The 14,211-nt window shown below is 37.6% G+C and overlaps 1 protein-coding gene across 1 annotated transcript in view; it reads right to left on the bottom strand.

Moving 5' to 3' along the window:
• Nucleotides 1–14,211, bottom strand: part of LOC149771494 (uncharacterized) — a gene marked incomplete at its 5' end in the record, with an annotated part of 186,776 nt that overhangs the window by 150,108 nt on the left and 22,457 nt on the right. The window contains 4 exons of the mRNA XM_089948375.1: nt 675–803; nt 8,957–9,082; nt 9,702–9,824; nt 12,475–12,645. Coding sequence (XP_089804501.1) covers nt 675–803; nt 8,957–9,082; nt 9,702–9,824; nt 12,475–12,645 — 549 coding nt within the window. The remainder of the gene's footprint in view (nt 1–674; nt 804–8,956; nt 9,083–9,701; nt 9,825–12,474; nt 12,646–14,211) is intronic.

Below are 14,211 nucleotides of genomic sequence, written 5' to 3'. Positions count from 1 at the left end.
TACATGTTTTATTGAACGAGTGGCACTACTCCATCCATCATTGTTATTAAATACATGCTATTGAATGACAGAGGCAAAAGTAGATTTATGTTGTATTCATTAGATTCATCTCCAGTTATACAAATTCTTTTTAATTTATTTGGATGAATATGAAGACATGTTTTATTTAAATCAATTGTTTGTGATACGTAATTCACTTATATAACAAACTTATTCTAAAGACGAGTTCTGAACTGTATAAATCGGTTCTACCTACTCAGAGTAAATGGAAAATATCTTGATTAAAGTTCTTATTTCTGAAGGGTTAATGTATGTGCCCGGATGCAGGAAATGATAACCATTTACTCAAGTTCGGCTTTTTTAATTTTTGTCTGGACATATTCTTCCTTAAACATTTGTAAATATAACATAATTAACGATGCCAAATATATATTTAATGCTTTTGTCGAAACTATTTTAATAAATAGTTGCAACAGTTCTGAGTATAGCATGCCAATACATTTAGTACAAACATTTGAACTGTACCACATAAATCTTTTATTAACAATATATCATGCGAGAAAATAAGGTGTCAGATATAAGCAGCCAAGAAACATACAAAAGTAAATAGTTTTTTCTTTTGATGCACACATTCACCCTTCGAATACAAGTTTCAGTAGTTACCACTCGATTACCTTTGCATGTCCCCTCATCCGTAAGACTGTAACCAGCACGACAGAAGCATGTTGCATTTCCATATTCGTCTTTTGTACATCCGTGTGCTAGACTACAGTTTATTGTAGCACATGCCTCAATAGGGTTGTCTTTGACAACAAAAGAAAACAGTAAGAGACAAATATACTATACACATTTCTACTAATACAATTCAGTGGTTTCAAAACGATTTTAAGGGCACAACCAATTTGAAAACATTAGGTCTCGTTCATTCATGTTTACTATAGAAAAAGTAGTGTCTCTAAAAGGAGACAATTATCTAGATGTCTTATTTCATGCAACAGAATTAAAAGTAATTCAAAGATACATACATGGACATTTTCTCCAAAAGTATTTATTCCTTTCAACAATGATTATGATAAGATTAATTGAGAAAAATATGTATCATAAAGCAGACGATGTTCTTTCGTTACAATATTAAACATAAGGCATGAAAGGTTCTATGGTGACACTCCTATCTATATGTTCACAGGTATGAGTGATAAGTGTTTTTTTTTATATATGTTACCGATCTGGTTCATTTCATGGTCATGTACCGCGATTAATGCCTGAACGCGACAAAACACGAACTCTGCGAGAGCCTTTGGTGAGCCTGGCATGAGGAACCCTCGTGGCACCCCGCTTTGGAAGCTACTGTCGATTGGGAGTCTGCCTTCAACCTGCATAAGTCTGAATCCAGACGTTGAGACGATAATTCTTCCCAAACGCTTGAAAATTATTTTGATTAAATGTCTAGCATTCCACCGCTGATATGAACACTAATCGAATTATTGTTGGTGAACTCTCCAATTCAGTCATTTACGATACAGAAGTGGCATACCGTGTCGTGACTTTGAGCTCACATGTGCGCATATATGCGATATCCATAGTTGTTTCGGAGAGTTACTGCGCTCAAAGAACCATTACATCATGAGAGCCATTGCAATCAAAAACAATTGTTAAACACAGTCGCTAGGAAAATCATAAACCGATTTCCTTTTACCAGACGGCAAGGGTACATTTCGCGATTTAATCGCTGTTTAGTTCTAATATGAGAACATTTCTCTTTGAGATGGTCTGCGTAGACATATTATGCAAAAATCGAGTTTAAAGCTAATGTGAGAATTAAATATCCATAGAAATGGTTTGTTTGTGATGTTACAGACAAAAACCCTCTGTTCGGATTGAATGCATCGTCTGCAGGAAGGCACAACATGTGATGCATGATATTTCAAAACTAACGGGAGCGCATTGAAAACGTAATTTGGTTACTGATCGCGTTAGAACGTGTACGGCGATAAATACAACAAGAGTCATTGTTGATGTTGTGGGTTTAGCACTATTTTTCAACATATGATAGGCTATACCTGTGGGAATAATTAATAGTGAAAGAAAGAACCACCGCAAAGAACTACCGACCTACATGAAGATGTAGGTAAGCTTTCTCGAACACCCAAGTAAGTCGAGCATGAGACTCTAGCTGAGGACAGAGGTGAGAAAACCTCACGTAACTGACGTTTACAGCGTCACCGGTGCGAGTGACCCTTGACGACCTATGAAAATAATGATGCCTCCAGCGGTGGCATTGAAAAATTCAACGAGGACAGAGAAGAGGACAAGAACTGCCTTCGCAGCGAACGTCTTCACACTCATAATATAGAACAAATTAATTACAGACAGCCTATGCATATGTGCATGCATCAGAACAATGCATTCATGTGCAATAAGAAAGATTATGAGGAAATTATAAGCAGCCAAAACAAAAAGGCGGGAGTACTTTGATGAATTACGCATAGACACAGAACGCATACGGGCATTATTCAGGAACGACACGGTAATTGTAGGGGATACGAAGTTTAAAGACAAGCGTTGCAAGGTGTTTTACATTATTGGATCTGAATGTACAATAGATGGTCAGTTTCGAGTTGGCATGATGTATTATCGTGATGGCAGGTGTACAGTGATTTTTTAAAACACAGTCTACGAATACTTGACAATGCAAATAATGCTGTTGGTACCATAAAACCCAATAATGCTGTAAACGTTGATAACGTCTAGGTAAAATCTAACGACGCTGTCTACCTCGATACCTGTTAAAAGACACAAAAGGCAATGAAATAATACCCCTGATCGAAGCCACTATGGTTTCGGATATTGCTATAGTGAATATATGTTTTCAAAATCTTTGATACATGATTATTATTATAAGAGTATGCATGCCGTGAACAAGCTCAAGAGATTCGCACGAGACCATGGCTTAAGTACACCACAAGGTGCAAAAAAGCAAATATGCTTGCCATGTTAGAACTCGCGCACGAACCAGGGCCGGTTGTGAATCAGCTTTCCACGATGAACCACAGCTGGTTGAGAAGCAAAATGACTCATATGAAGCAGTTCGCTTACAAATGTGGAATAAGGAAACATGGAGGAGGAAGAAGAAAATTCAACTTACTTGGGCTGTTGGGAATCGTGGATAAGATGCATGAAGCCCAATGACAGATTTGTATAACGGCAGTGCTGCTGTATATTAAAATTCCTTCATGCACGAAGGGTGTTAATATGGAAATTATATTGCGGATGTCGAATATGGTCGTCAATGAATCGATGTGCTTTGGTGTAAAGTGCACAAGCGAGTCAGTAATTTCAGAGATTACCGAACAATCTTCACACATGTGTGCAAACCATGCAGAGATGCTTTTGACTTTCTCCTTAGAATGCATCAGAGAAATATAAAGCTTCAACGAACTATGTACTCGCCTGTGAGGGTCAAGGTGAATATCATTATCGGTGCGGAATACCTAATGTCTGGGTAATTATCAAGGAAGTTCTCTACTACATTCAATCGCATGCACGTGGGTTTGAAAGTGATGCTTTTGTGCTCTTGCACTGCAAATGGACAGAAGCCGTCAATATTGAAATAGGAAAAGATTTCAAATAAATTATCTGGAATTTGATAGGATGGTCGCTTTCCATAAGAATAGAAGTGCAAGTTAAGAATTTCCGGCTAGTCCAGTTATACAGCAAATCAAGAGAGTGTTCCACTGCAGGCAGTAATAAATGCGAACTCGACCACAATGTGCGTACAAAATGGACGATTTTATCAGGGCTCCATTTTGAGCCATATGATACAGTTTAGCCTAAAAAGCCCGAAATCAACTGGATGACATCAAGTCGGGCAACATAGAATTTGCTTTACTTGATCACTACCACATCACTGGCGCGTATAGAGCAGTTGCTCGTATACAACCTGAAGCTGAGAATTTACCTAGCAATACAAGCATTCCAGTTGTGTTTCATAACTTGCGTGCGTACAATTGCAAGATGATTATGCTAGGAATCGCGGAGGCATCAAATGCACCAATAAGTGTAATTCCCCAAAACATGTAAAATACACGCCAACCTGGCTGAATCAGCTACATTGACTCGCTGCAGCTTCTCAATTCTAGCATGGACGAACTCCCTAGCATCCTTTGATGAAGAATAACGTCCGCTTTACAACTAGTTTTCGATAAGGTGGAACACTCGCTAATGTCATCGCGGTCATATTCATGTCTGAGGACGAAAACAGTTGTCGGATCACTCTCGCGGTGATCCAGTTAAACCTGAAAAGTTCACTTTGCAGACACGCAATGGTATGTTCCAGAGCGACACGAAGTTTCATGAAACTCGTTTGCCACCGATGTAAACATTTTATTCATGTCTGCCCGAGAGCACTTCCGTTGATGACCACGCTAATATGCACGTCTGGCTAGCGTCGAAAAGTCGATGACTAGCACGCTATGCATTTATTCAAGGAAGTGTTGCCGCTTACGGATGTCTTTGAGGTATCCCTCGATAATGCTTTGCACGTGTATGAGAATGACCTAGTGAACTACTCCTCGTCATAGGTAATGGCCTGGGATGCATGTTTGTCGATAAACCGGGTCAGTTGGGAACTGTGAACGAAGTTCAATCAATATTTACGCTAGATATTTGATATTGGACTTGTTGTTGCACACATTGAAAACACCAATCTAAAATTGTCGAAGCCAATCAACCCTGAGTCTGCGCTGGATGTGGCAAAAATGCTCATATGCATGTTTTATTACGACAAGATCAAACCACAGTACGGTGACAACATATGAATGCTGTACATGGATATGGACTCCTTGCTATGCGCACAACCACCAATGACGTCTACGCTGTAATGGGGGAGGCATCACGCAAGAGCGAGGTTGACACCAGCGAGTACCCGAAGGATCATCCTCTGTTCATTACCCTCAGCAAAACAGTCTTCCGGAAAGTGAAAGGCAATTCGCAGGCCTATCGAGTAATCCAAGAGACAGCGACTTAAATTATATACGAAACAGATTATCAATAAAAACATAAAGAAAACCAAAGGAATCCAACGTGTGGTTGTACGAAAGGATTTACGGCACAAAATGTCTACACGAATTCCTGCACGCGGTAAATCTTAAACGTTCGCCTAAACTTCGCATGATCGTTTATCATTGCAGTAAAGTAAGTTTGCCCTCAATATATACCAAGTGGTAGATTTTCCTTGATGAAATTACAGCTTATGCGTATGGGCACACTCTGTTGCCAAAATAGAGCACAGTAATAATTATGGATCCGCGTGAATGCTCTTTAATTCTTCTCAGACAAGAGCTTTAATAGGAGGATTCAATGTTAGCTGTTCGATCAAAATTTAAGGTTCAAGGGCCAATTAGCAGCCCATTGGTTGTCCTAGAATATCAGTTTGGACCGAGATGCATCAACGAACCAAACCATGATGAATTCTGAGGCACTTCCCACACATCCAAAATCTATTCACAATTCAACGTATTGTTGCAAATGAAACTCTGTCGTCACCACAATGGTCAACCAGACTTTTGCTTGGCTTTCCAGCCGCGAATCATTTTGTGTCGAGACAGTCCAGCACTCCTGAATTCGCACAAGATTCGTTGTGGTTTTATTACATTTCGCCAAATATCCGATCACGGCCGGTTAAGGGTCTACAGAGGAATAATTCGTATGCGAATTTATCGTTTGTGTTCTCAGGGTACGGCATTTTTACCTGAAATGTTATTGAACTTCGCATGGGAGCGTAAGACATGAGTTGACATCGTAACCAGCGCCATTTGCTAAACTTGTTGGGACGCAATTCGTTGACAGTATTAAAGGCTCTGTGTTGACCTGTTGAAAAAACTGAGATTGCACGTGGTGCATCTGATTCATGATCAGCTACAACGATTAGTCTATCGCTCACCTCAGGTACAGCCAAAGACGGTTGTGCTTCCCTCAGCACCAATTAGTAAAAGCAGTAATGAAACGTTTCAACTACGTCTGGCAAAGCTATCACAAGCCATCACCGATTAGATGATTGCAGATGCCGCATTTGGAAAGTTATAGCAGTTGCTTACGAAACGCAAAAGATAATCGTCGAAATTAATAATGCATAGAGTTTAACAATGGCACAGTTCAAACAAGCACCTGATACTGCCTTTGACACTGATGCGCCGGTGTAGATATATTAAAGTATCAGATATCTTCATCATTATTCCTACCCGGCTAAGAGACCTTATAAAAAAGACTGAATAAAATTGCACACGCATGACACGTCTCGGTATTTTCTCATTTGCGAGGATTTCTCGGAAATCGATTAAAGACTTTCACAAAACGAGGATGTCGATTACCCTGACGGTACCCAGGATGGGTTTGTTAATAATAATGTCAGGGAGATATTAAGCAACAAACGTTGTCTCATCAATAGGTATGAAATCAAAGGATGTATGAGCAACGTTTATGTAGCTAGGATAATAATAGCACTCACCATGTACAGTCTTGAGCATGCGAAACCCGATGGTTCGTCTGTGTTTCGCAAAGATGAATCTGACCAAGCAGTTCATACCATATATCTCTTACACCAACCAGAGCAAGATGTTCGCAGGGTTTTCCAACTTTCTGGTATATCTGCCAGACCTGGCGCTGCTGGTAGCCTATGCTGTTTGGTGCCTAGGTGAATTACGATTGTGGATTTGTACAGTGTTGAGGTCAAATTCCTCGATGCTTATTATCGTTTTCGTGCGCTATTCTTCTTAGTCACATATCTGAGTTGTATTGTCAAATTTTACAATCCGGATACCTGCAATAACCCCTTCATTGGATGAAAAATGCGCTTAGATTTCGTTCATGATTTACAGAGGGATGACTGCGCTGTCATTTCTAACAATCAGCACAGACACGACAGAACAAATCATTCAGCAGATGTCATGGTAAATGGACCGCTCCGGTGCTCTAGTGGCTAGAGCGCCCGCCTTGGAGGCGGGAGGTCGTGGGTTCAATCCCTGGCCGTGCTATACCAAAGATATATAAAATGGTACTAACAGTTGCCTCGCTTGGCGTTCAGCATTAGGTGGTTAGTATTAGGACTGGTCGGTCTGGTGTTAGGATAATGTAACTGGGTAAGACATCATGCTACATATCTGCATCATGCTACATATTTGCAGTATGATGCCCTAGCGCTAGACATCACTATAAATTGCCATGTTAATTGTTAAGTCTACGTTAAAATCCTAATCATATCACACATCACATTATGGTAAATTACTACCCAACAATTGTTAGCACACGCCTACACGCATTTGTGGTATCTCAATCTGTGGATCCGGCTTATAGCGGTCATCTCAAAGGTACAATGCTATGTGGCACGTTATGAGTGACTAAAGTTTATTGGCTTTGATAAGGACATCAGAAACGCTTGGAATAAATTTCATTCGACTTCACAAACACCCATGTCGCAGATGAATCTCCAAATATGCGGTCTTACATGCGCAGGCATGAAAATTATAATACAGGTCTGCAGATGTCACAAAAAAGACTTTGCCTCATTGTGCACGATTTATTATCTTTCGTTGGAACACTTGGACCTTGTTGAGCAGTCCTTGGTCCATACCGACATTTATGGAGGTGTAACCGAACCCCCTTTACTCAACTGTATATACATTGTTACAATTCTCTCTGATAAGATAATGTTAGTTGAGTGAACAGGTGGGCTGATAAGGGACATTGACGCTCTTGCGGAAAACCCGTACTTATGATCAACCTGAAATTGTTTTCACAAACTCGTAATTGAACAGCACCATGAAAGATTAATGTTTAATCACGAAGTTAAGATTGGCCGTGGTGATGAACAGCATGCACGGCTAACTGGAGGTCTCCCAGTGTGATTAAGCCAATCGCAATATAATAAGCTCATTGGAGCCATACAAAGGAACACGTCAGTAACAGTAAAATTGTCAGAGGCAGAGGTAACGCGAATGCTAAAGAGCGGTGGGATATATCCATTACTCATGACCATTCCAGCATTGTTAGCGGTTTATGATCATGTTGTTGAAAAATAGATCTTTGGACACTGCGTGCATTCAAGCGTTCAGCAGCATCACACACCAGTGCTGATTTTGCATTTGCAAGGACAAAGCATTAGAAACTATCCTTGAAGTACACGAAATGCATGTTGACATTTACGGACACGTAAACCTACTTGGTGCCGATGTAGATCTGAAAACATTTGCCACCAAAGCCTATTTCATCGAGACTGTCAACCTCGTTTTGTCCATGTCGACCAAAGAAATCTTATGAGTTTTCAAGATTGAACTGGAAAACTGCAACGTCCAATGTGAATATCAACGACTTTGTTCTGAATTTATGAGGCCACGTCGCGAAACGCCTGGCCACAATCACTGATAAGAAGGAACTCAGATAATCTGGTTTGTCAGTTGCTTTCTTCAAAGTCAACGCCAATACAGATATTAAATCTGATGTTAAACAGTTCGGCGGTGAAATGAATGGTTATATAATAAAAAGGAAGATTAAACCATAACTTCAATCGAGGTTTAGACTGTGGTAGATGAAATTGAAAACTCCAGGCAACTACGGAACAGATGCGTTAGCGCATAGAACCAAAACAGGGTTGTAAATTAAAGGCAGTAAAAGTCGAATAAATGGTTGGAATGTGTAGCTTCCAGCGACAGGCCCCCATGCGATTGTTTGGGCAGAGCTCTCCGAGTAATGACCAAACTCGCGCACGGACCTATGTTTATACGCCTATGAGAACACACGTATGCAAAATGGGTATAGCTCTATGACATAGAAAGAGTTGAACCAGACTGGTATCATAAATAAAAAATGCATATCACACTGTTGATTCCCGATTAATTTTATGACATATTTACGTTTGCTTCTTTACCCGATTATTCACATTAAAATAAATATGCTTCCTTACCTTGTACACATTGGCTTTTGGTTCTGTTATAGGTATAACCAGTTTTACAGGTACAATAATATCCCCCATATGTGTTGTTACAACCCTGGTCGCAGTTAGAAATGCCTTCTTGACACTCGTTGATATCTAAAACAGTGTCAACATAGAAGTTTTGATTAACCAAAGAGGACAATGGCAGTCTCTTTATCTCCTGTGCAATAAAATTATCATAGAAACACTAGAAATTGAATTATAAGACTAAAAAAGGGGCAAATAACTAATATGCGAGATTACGTTATATTTAGGTATACATGTTACCTACGTTATATGTAGGTATACACGTTGATTTATGGTCCACCCATTGTATGTGTATGTACGATATAACAATGTCAAATTTTTTCTTCTACATAGGTTTTATGTTTATATTTCATCAAATACATTAGTTTATCTACTAAATAAATTTCATTTCTCATATATAACTTCATTTGTTGCGATTCTAAAAAGTTATACATTTAAACATCACCCGAGACTTCAAATAAAGCCAAGATTAATTTTGTTTGTTTTATTGTAGTAATCATACATAATGCATGTCGTAGAGTATGTGATCATTTTCCGTATAATGCACCTTTTAAGAAATATCACAATACTGAAATAAGTATATGTCCAAGTTGAAATAATTAGTACTATTTTTATCCAAGGTTTCTTAAGATCAAAATGTTTTGATTTTACAATTCATCGAAATAAACAGTACGAGAACCGTAACAACCTTGACAGTCCTTCCCATTCGAGTGTAATCTGAATGTATTGTTGCACGCACAGTAATAACTTCCGTCTGTATTTACACAGGTCTGGGTGCATCCATGTGATGCTGTGTTGCATTCGTTTATATCTGAAACACGAAATGTTGGAAATATGTCTTATACATGAGGTTTTTGGTACATACGTATGCATCACAAAAGCAAGAAAATATCTAGTTACTGAATATATATGATTACAAATGTACAGATCAAGACGTTAATATGCCTAAATGACAAATAGTGTGTTAGTGATGGACATCTGTATTTAAGATATTAAGGTCCATTATTGTAAATGTATTCTATGTGTAAATATGTAATGTGTAAAACCATTTTCAATTTGTCAAACACTAAATTACACATTGCATAGGATCCAATTCATCTTCGTCATTTATCATCACCTCTAGACTTCGATATCCATATATGCCCAATGGAACTCATATAATGGGACAATCAGCCAAAAACATCATTAAGCTGGACTCGATATATTGTCTTGATCACTATTATTTTTGTTTAATATGTAGTCAGAGTAAAGCAAATGAAGGAAAGCTAATTCATGAAAGTACACACACACACACACACACACACACACACACATACACACACACACACACACACACACACACACACACACACACACACACATATATATATATATATATATATATATATATATATATATATATATATATATATATATATATATATATATATATATATATATATATATATATATATATATAGTATGTACGCCGTATCGTTTTAATGAAATATTTATACAACGATTAGTATATCATTGATACAGTGTACATACAACAATAAATATTGATACAACAATCATATATTTACCCTTTGAACGGAGTTAATATTTATTACAGGCAGCTGTGTATTGACCAAGTGAATGAACTAATCACAACCCAGAGTATGTCCGCTACACAATGTAGTTCTATGCCTTTTGTGGCTATTCACAATCATTTGTGCATATTGATAACTTGATTATTTTCTTTTTCAGTCTTTATTTTTCTTGACATTGATTAAATCAATATAATGCAAACGTATGATTTAAACATGAAAGTAGAGCACTACAAACGCTTGGTTAGCTACCCCATTCACATGAACGCCTAGACATTCACGTGCCGTGGCATGGAAATTAATGTGGAATATAATCTAAGCAAAATTACAAAACCAACAAGATGTAATGAAAATATTTTAATATATGTTCAGTTGCTCCAGGTCATTATTCTTCTTTAGTAACAGTACCACTGATAATAAAATTCTCTCTCTCTCTCTCTCTCTCTCTCTCTCTCTCTCTCTCTCTCTCTCTCTAGTCGGTTTGACTTTAAAGCTCTCTCTCACTCTCTCTCTTTCTCCCTCTCACCCTCTGGTCGGTTTGACTTAACTTTTACCATCATTCATAAGTCCAGAGAAATCGTGGGATGACACAAACGAAAATCCTCTACGCTCGTCATTTCACAGATTTTAGCCCGTATCTTGCTACAATGGTCCAGAGAGAGAGAGAGAGAGAGAGAGAGAGAGAGAGAAAGAGAGAAAGAGAGAGAGAGAGGCCTTTAGACATTTTATTATTTAATTAATAATAATCGATATTTATAGCATCATAATATGTTTAAAAAACAATAACAAAGCATTAAAACACATCACAGTATGTGTACCACGGAACCTAGAAATTTACCGTATAATGTCGACATGGTTTGCAGGTTTGTATCATTGATACATACGGTTGATAAATCCCCAGGAAAGTGCACACATATCATTACGACGAACCATAGCATTGTAGGTTACTTGGTGCAAATTATATTTCAATGTTTGAATCCAGCTCAAATTTCTTTTTTCTCTCATTCCACATTTCTGCGTGATGCATTAGAGGGGACGGGGGAACAGAAAGCAGAAAGGATTGAGAAGAAAATGTATGCTGTATTAAATTCATTTCGAAAACTGGGAGTATTAATACTTTTGATCGTTATTTTTATACGTTACTAATCATTAATGTATAGAAATTCATCATTGATCTAGAATCAACTGAACACAGTCGTGTTAATATTTATATGTGCGTATTATTGCGCTATGGGCGGATCGCAATTTGAGATACCAATAATACTGGTATATCGTATTGCTTTATATACCAACGGTTTCAAAGCCATGTTTTGTGTATATATATATATATATATATATATATATATATATATATATATATATATGTGCATTATATATATGCAAACTAAGAAAAAACACAGATTATGCGGGATCACGCACTCCAACAGGATGTACATTTAGGACGAAATATGCCAAGTTACCTTTACACTGGATAGGGACTACCACTTTATCATTGCGAAACATGTCACTTAACTATACACTGACTTGGACTAACAACCCTGCGTCAAAAAGCGTACCTACTTGCGTGTGTCTACCATCCCCATCAGTAAGAAACATATCTACTATGTACTGCCTAAACTTAGAAAAGCGAGCTTACGTAACTAGGCACCAACACACTAGCATGAAAAATGTGACAACGTACCTATGCACTTGCTAGGAACTACAACCTCATTGGTACGAAACATGTCCACCTACGTATACAATTGCTAAGGCCAACCACCCTAGCAACAGAAAGCGTTCCTACTAACCTATACACTTGCTAGGAACTACAACCTCATTGGTACGAAACATGTCTACTTACATATACACTTGCTAAGGCCAACCACCCTAGCAACAAAAAGATCGCCTACTTACCTATACACTTGCTGGGATCAATTACTCCATCAGTGTATCCTTTAGGACAGGCGGAACAGTTATAGGCTCGGTTTAAACTTTCATGGATAGGAGCTGGATTGTCTGTACAATTCCTTAGTGGAGAGCATGGTGTGGAGGCACAACCATTAAAATCAGTTTCGCAGTTTTCGCCTGCAATGTAAATTTTAGGAACTTTTGTCCATTGATGCTGTAGTTTAGTTTATGCGTGTTTGCTTCGATCAAACAATGTTTATATATATATATATATATATATATATATATATATATATATATATATATATAAAGCAAGTCAGACCTGCCAACCCTGACGAATCCGTCTCCGTAAGTCAGTTGAGTTTTTTCCGTAAGATTGACCAGTTTTCAGTAAGGTATAAGAATGCATAAATAACTGCTATTGTAAAGCTTGAAAACGTACCGACAAGTTCGACGCATTGACGATAAACAGTATGTTCAACTGAAAAGTTTGTAAAGTACGCGTAGTCTTTATTTACCACTAGTACAGCTGCACAAACTCTAGTTCCAAACTCTATGCAGGTCAGTGGCTTGCTTCTCTCTCTCAACTTGATATAATTCTTGGAAATTCTTTTCCATTTCTCATGACGACGGCAATCAAATTTCCCGCCACTAGACATACTCATATTGACACCTTATGTCCAATAAACGTAATTGTGTCCCTTCCAGCTTTTATTCACAAGAATTTGAATACTCCTTTTTTTATTCTGTGTTGATTATTAACACTTTTCTGGAAACTTATTTTCCCTTTCGTCTTAAACATACATTGCTTTCTGGGCGCCATTTTTAAACATTCTATAATCAACAGTTTGATCATACAGACGCTTTGCATGAACAAAAAGGTGCAGTTTAAAGCGTCTGGAGTGCTGCTGTATAGTTCGTCTGGTTTCCCTGAATAATTTCACTAATTCTAAGATGAAACCCGGGTCCAAATAAAACACGGATGAACCAATTCTCCGGATTTTTCGGCAACGATTACTTTCCCTAGTTTTTACGAGTATGTCGTAAGTCCGTATTTTAAGGGCAGTTTTCGTAAGACTTACGGCAAAATCGTACGAGTTTACAGGTCTGGCAAGTCTGCGTTTCAGCAATTATCTAGCACAAAGTAGTTTTTATTACCGTGTCTCTGTACACATATGTTGGTATCTAGGCTTGCGTGTAAGTTGTATATATTACTTTATATCAGTCTACACACACCCACTAACCCACACCCATTTATATATATATATATATATATATATATATATATATATATATATATATATATATATATATATATATATATTCTATAAGCTGAGAACGAACAGCACAAAACACGTTTACAAAGAGAATTAATGATTTTGGTTCTAAAACAGTCTTTTTCAATGCAAACACAATATAGAGACAAAAGAAAAAAACACTAAAAATACTACAGATATATCGTTGAGGTTACAAAAGTTTACGTGACATTCTACAGAAAATGAAATATTTTATGTTTTAACTAATATACTTCAACTTGAGGCGGATCCTGACATATATTTTATATTGACCTAGAAATTAATCAGCCATATCACCATATGATTTTATTGTGATATGATGCAAGCGCAAATTATATCCCGGATATTTCATTATTGCAGTACTAATTTTAATCTAACAAGCAAATTTAGAGAATCATATAAAAGAAAATGGCCCGTCTTCAAGAAGCTGATTTTATTTGTGCGTGGC

Source organism: Sinohyriopsis cumingii, unplaced genomic scaffold (assembly GCF_028554795.1).
Source record: "Sinohyriopsis cumingii isolate HCF-2022 unplaced genomic scaffold, ASM2855479v2 utg001818l, whole genome shotgun sequence".
Classification (NCBI taxonomy): Eukaryota; Metazoa; Mollusca; class Bivalvia; order Unionida; family Unionidae; genus Sinohyriopsis; species Sinohyriopsis cumingii.
This window is presented reverse-complemented; position numbering and strand designations above follow the sequence as displayed.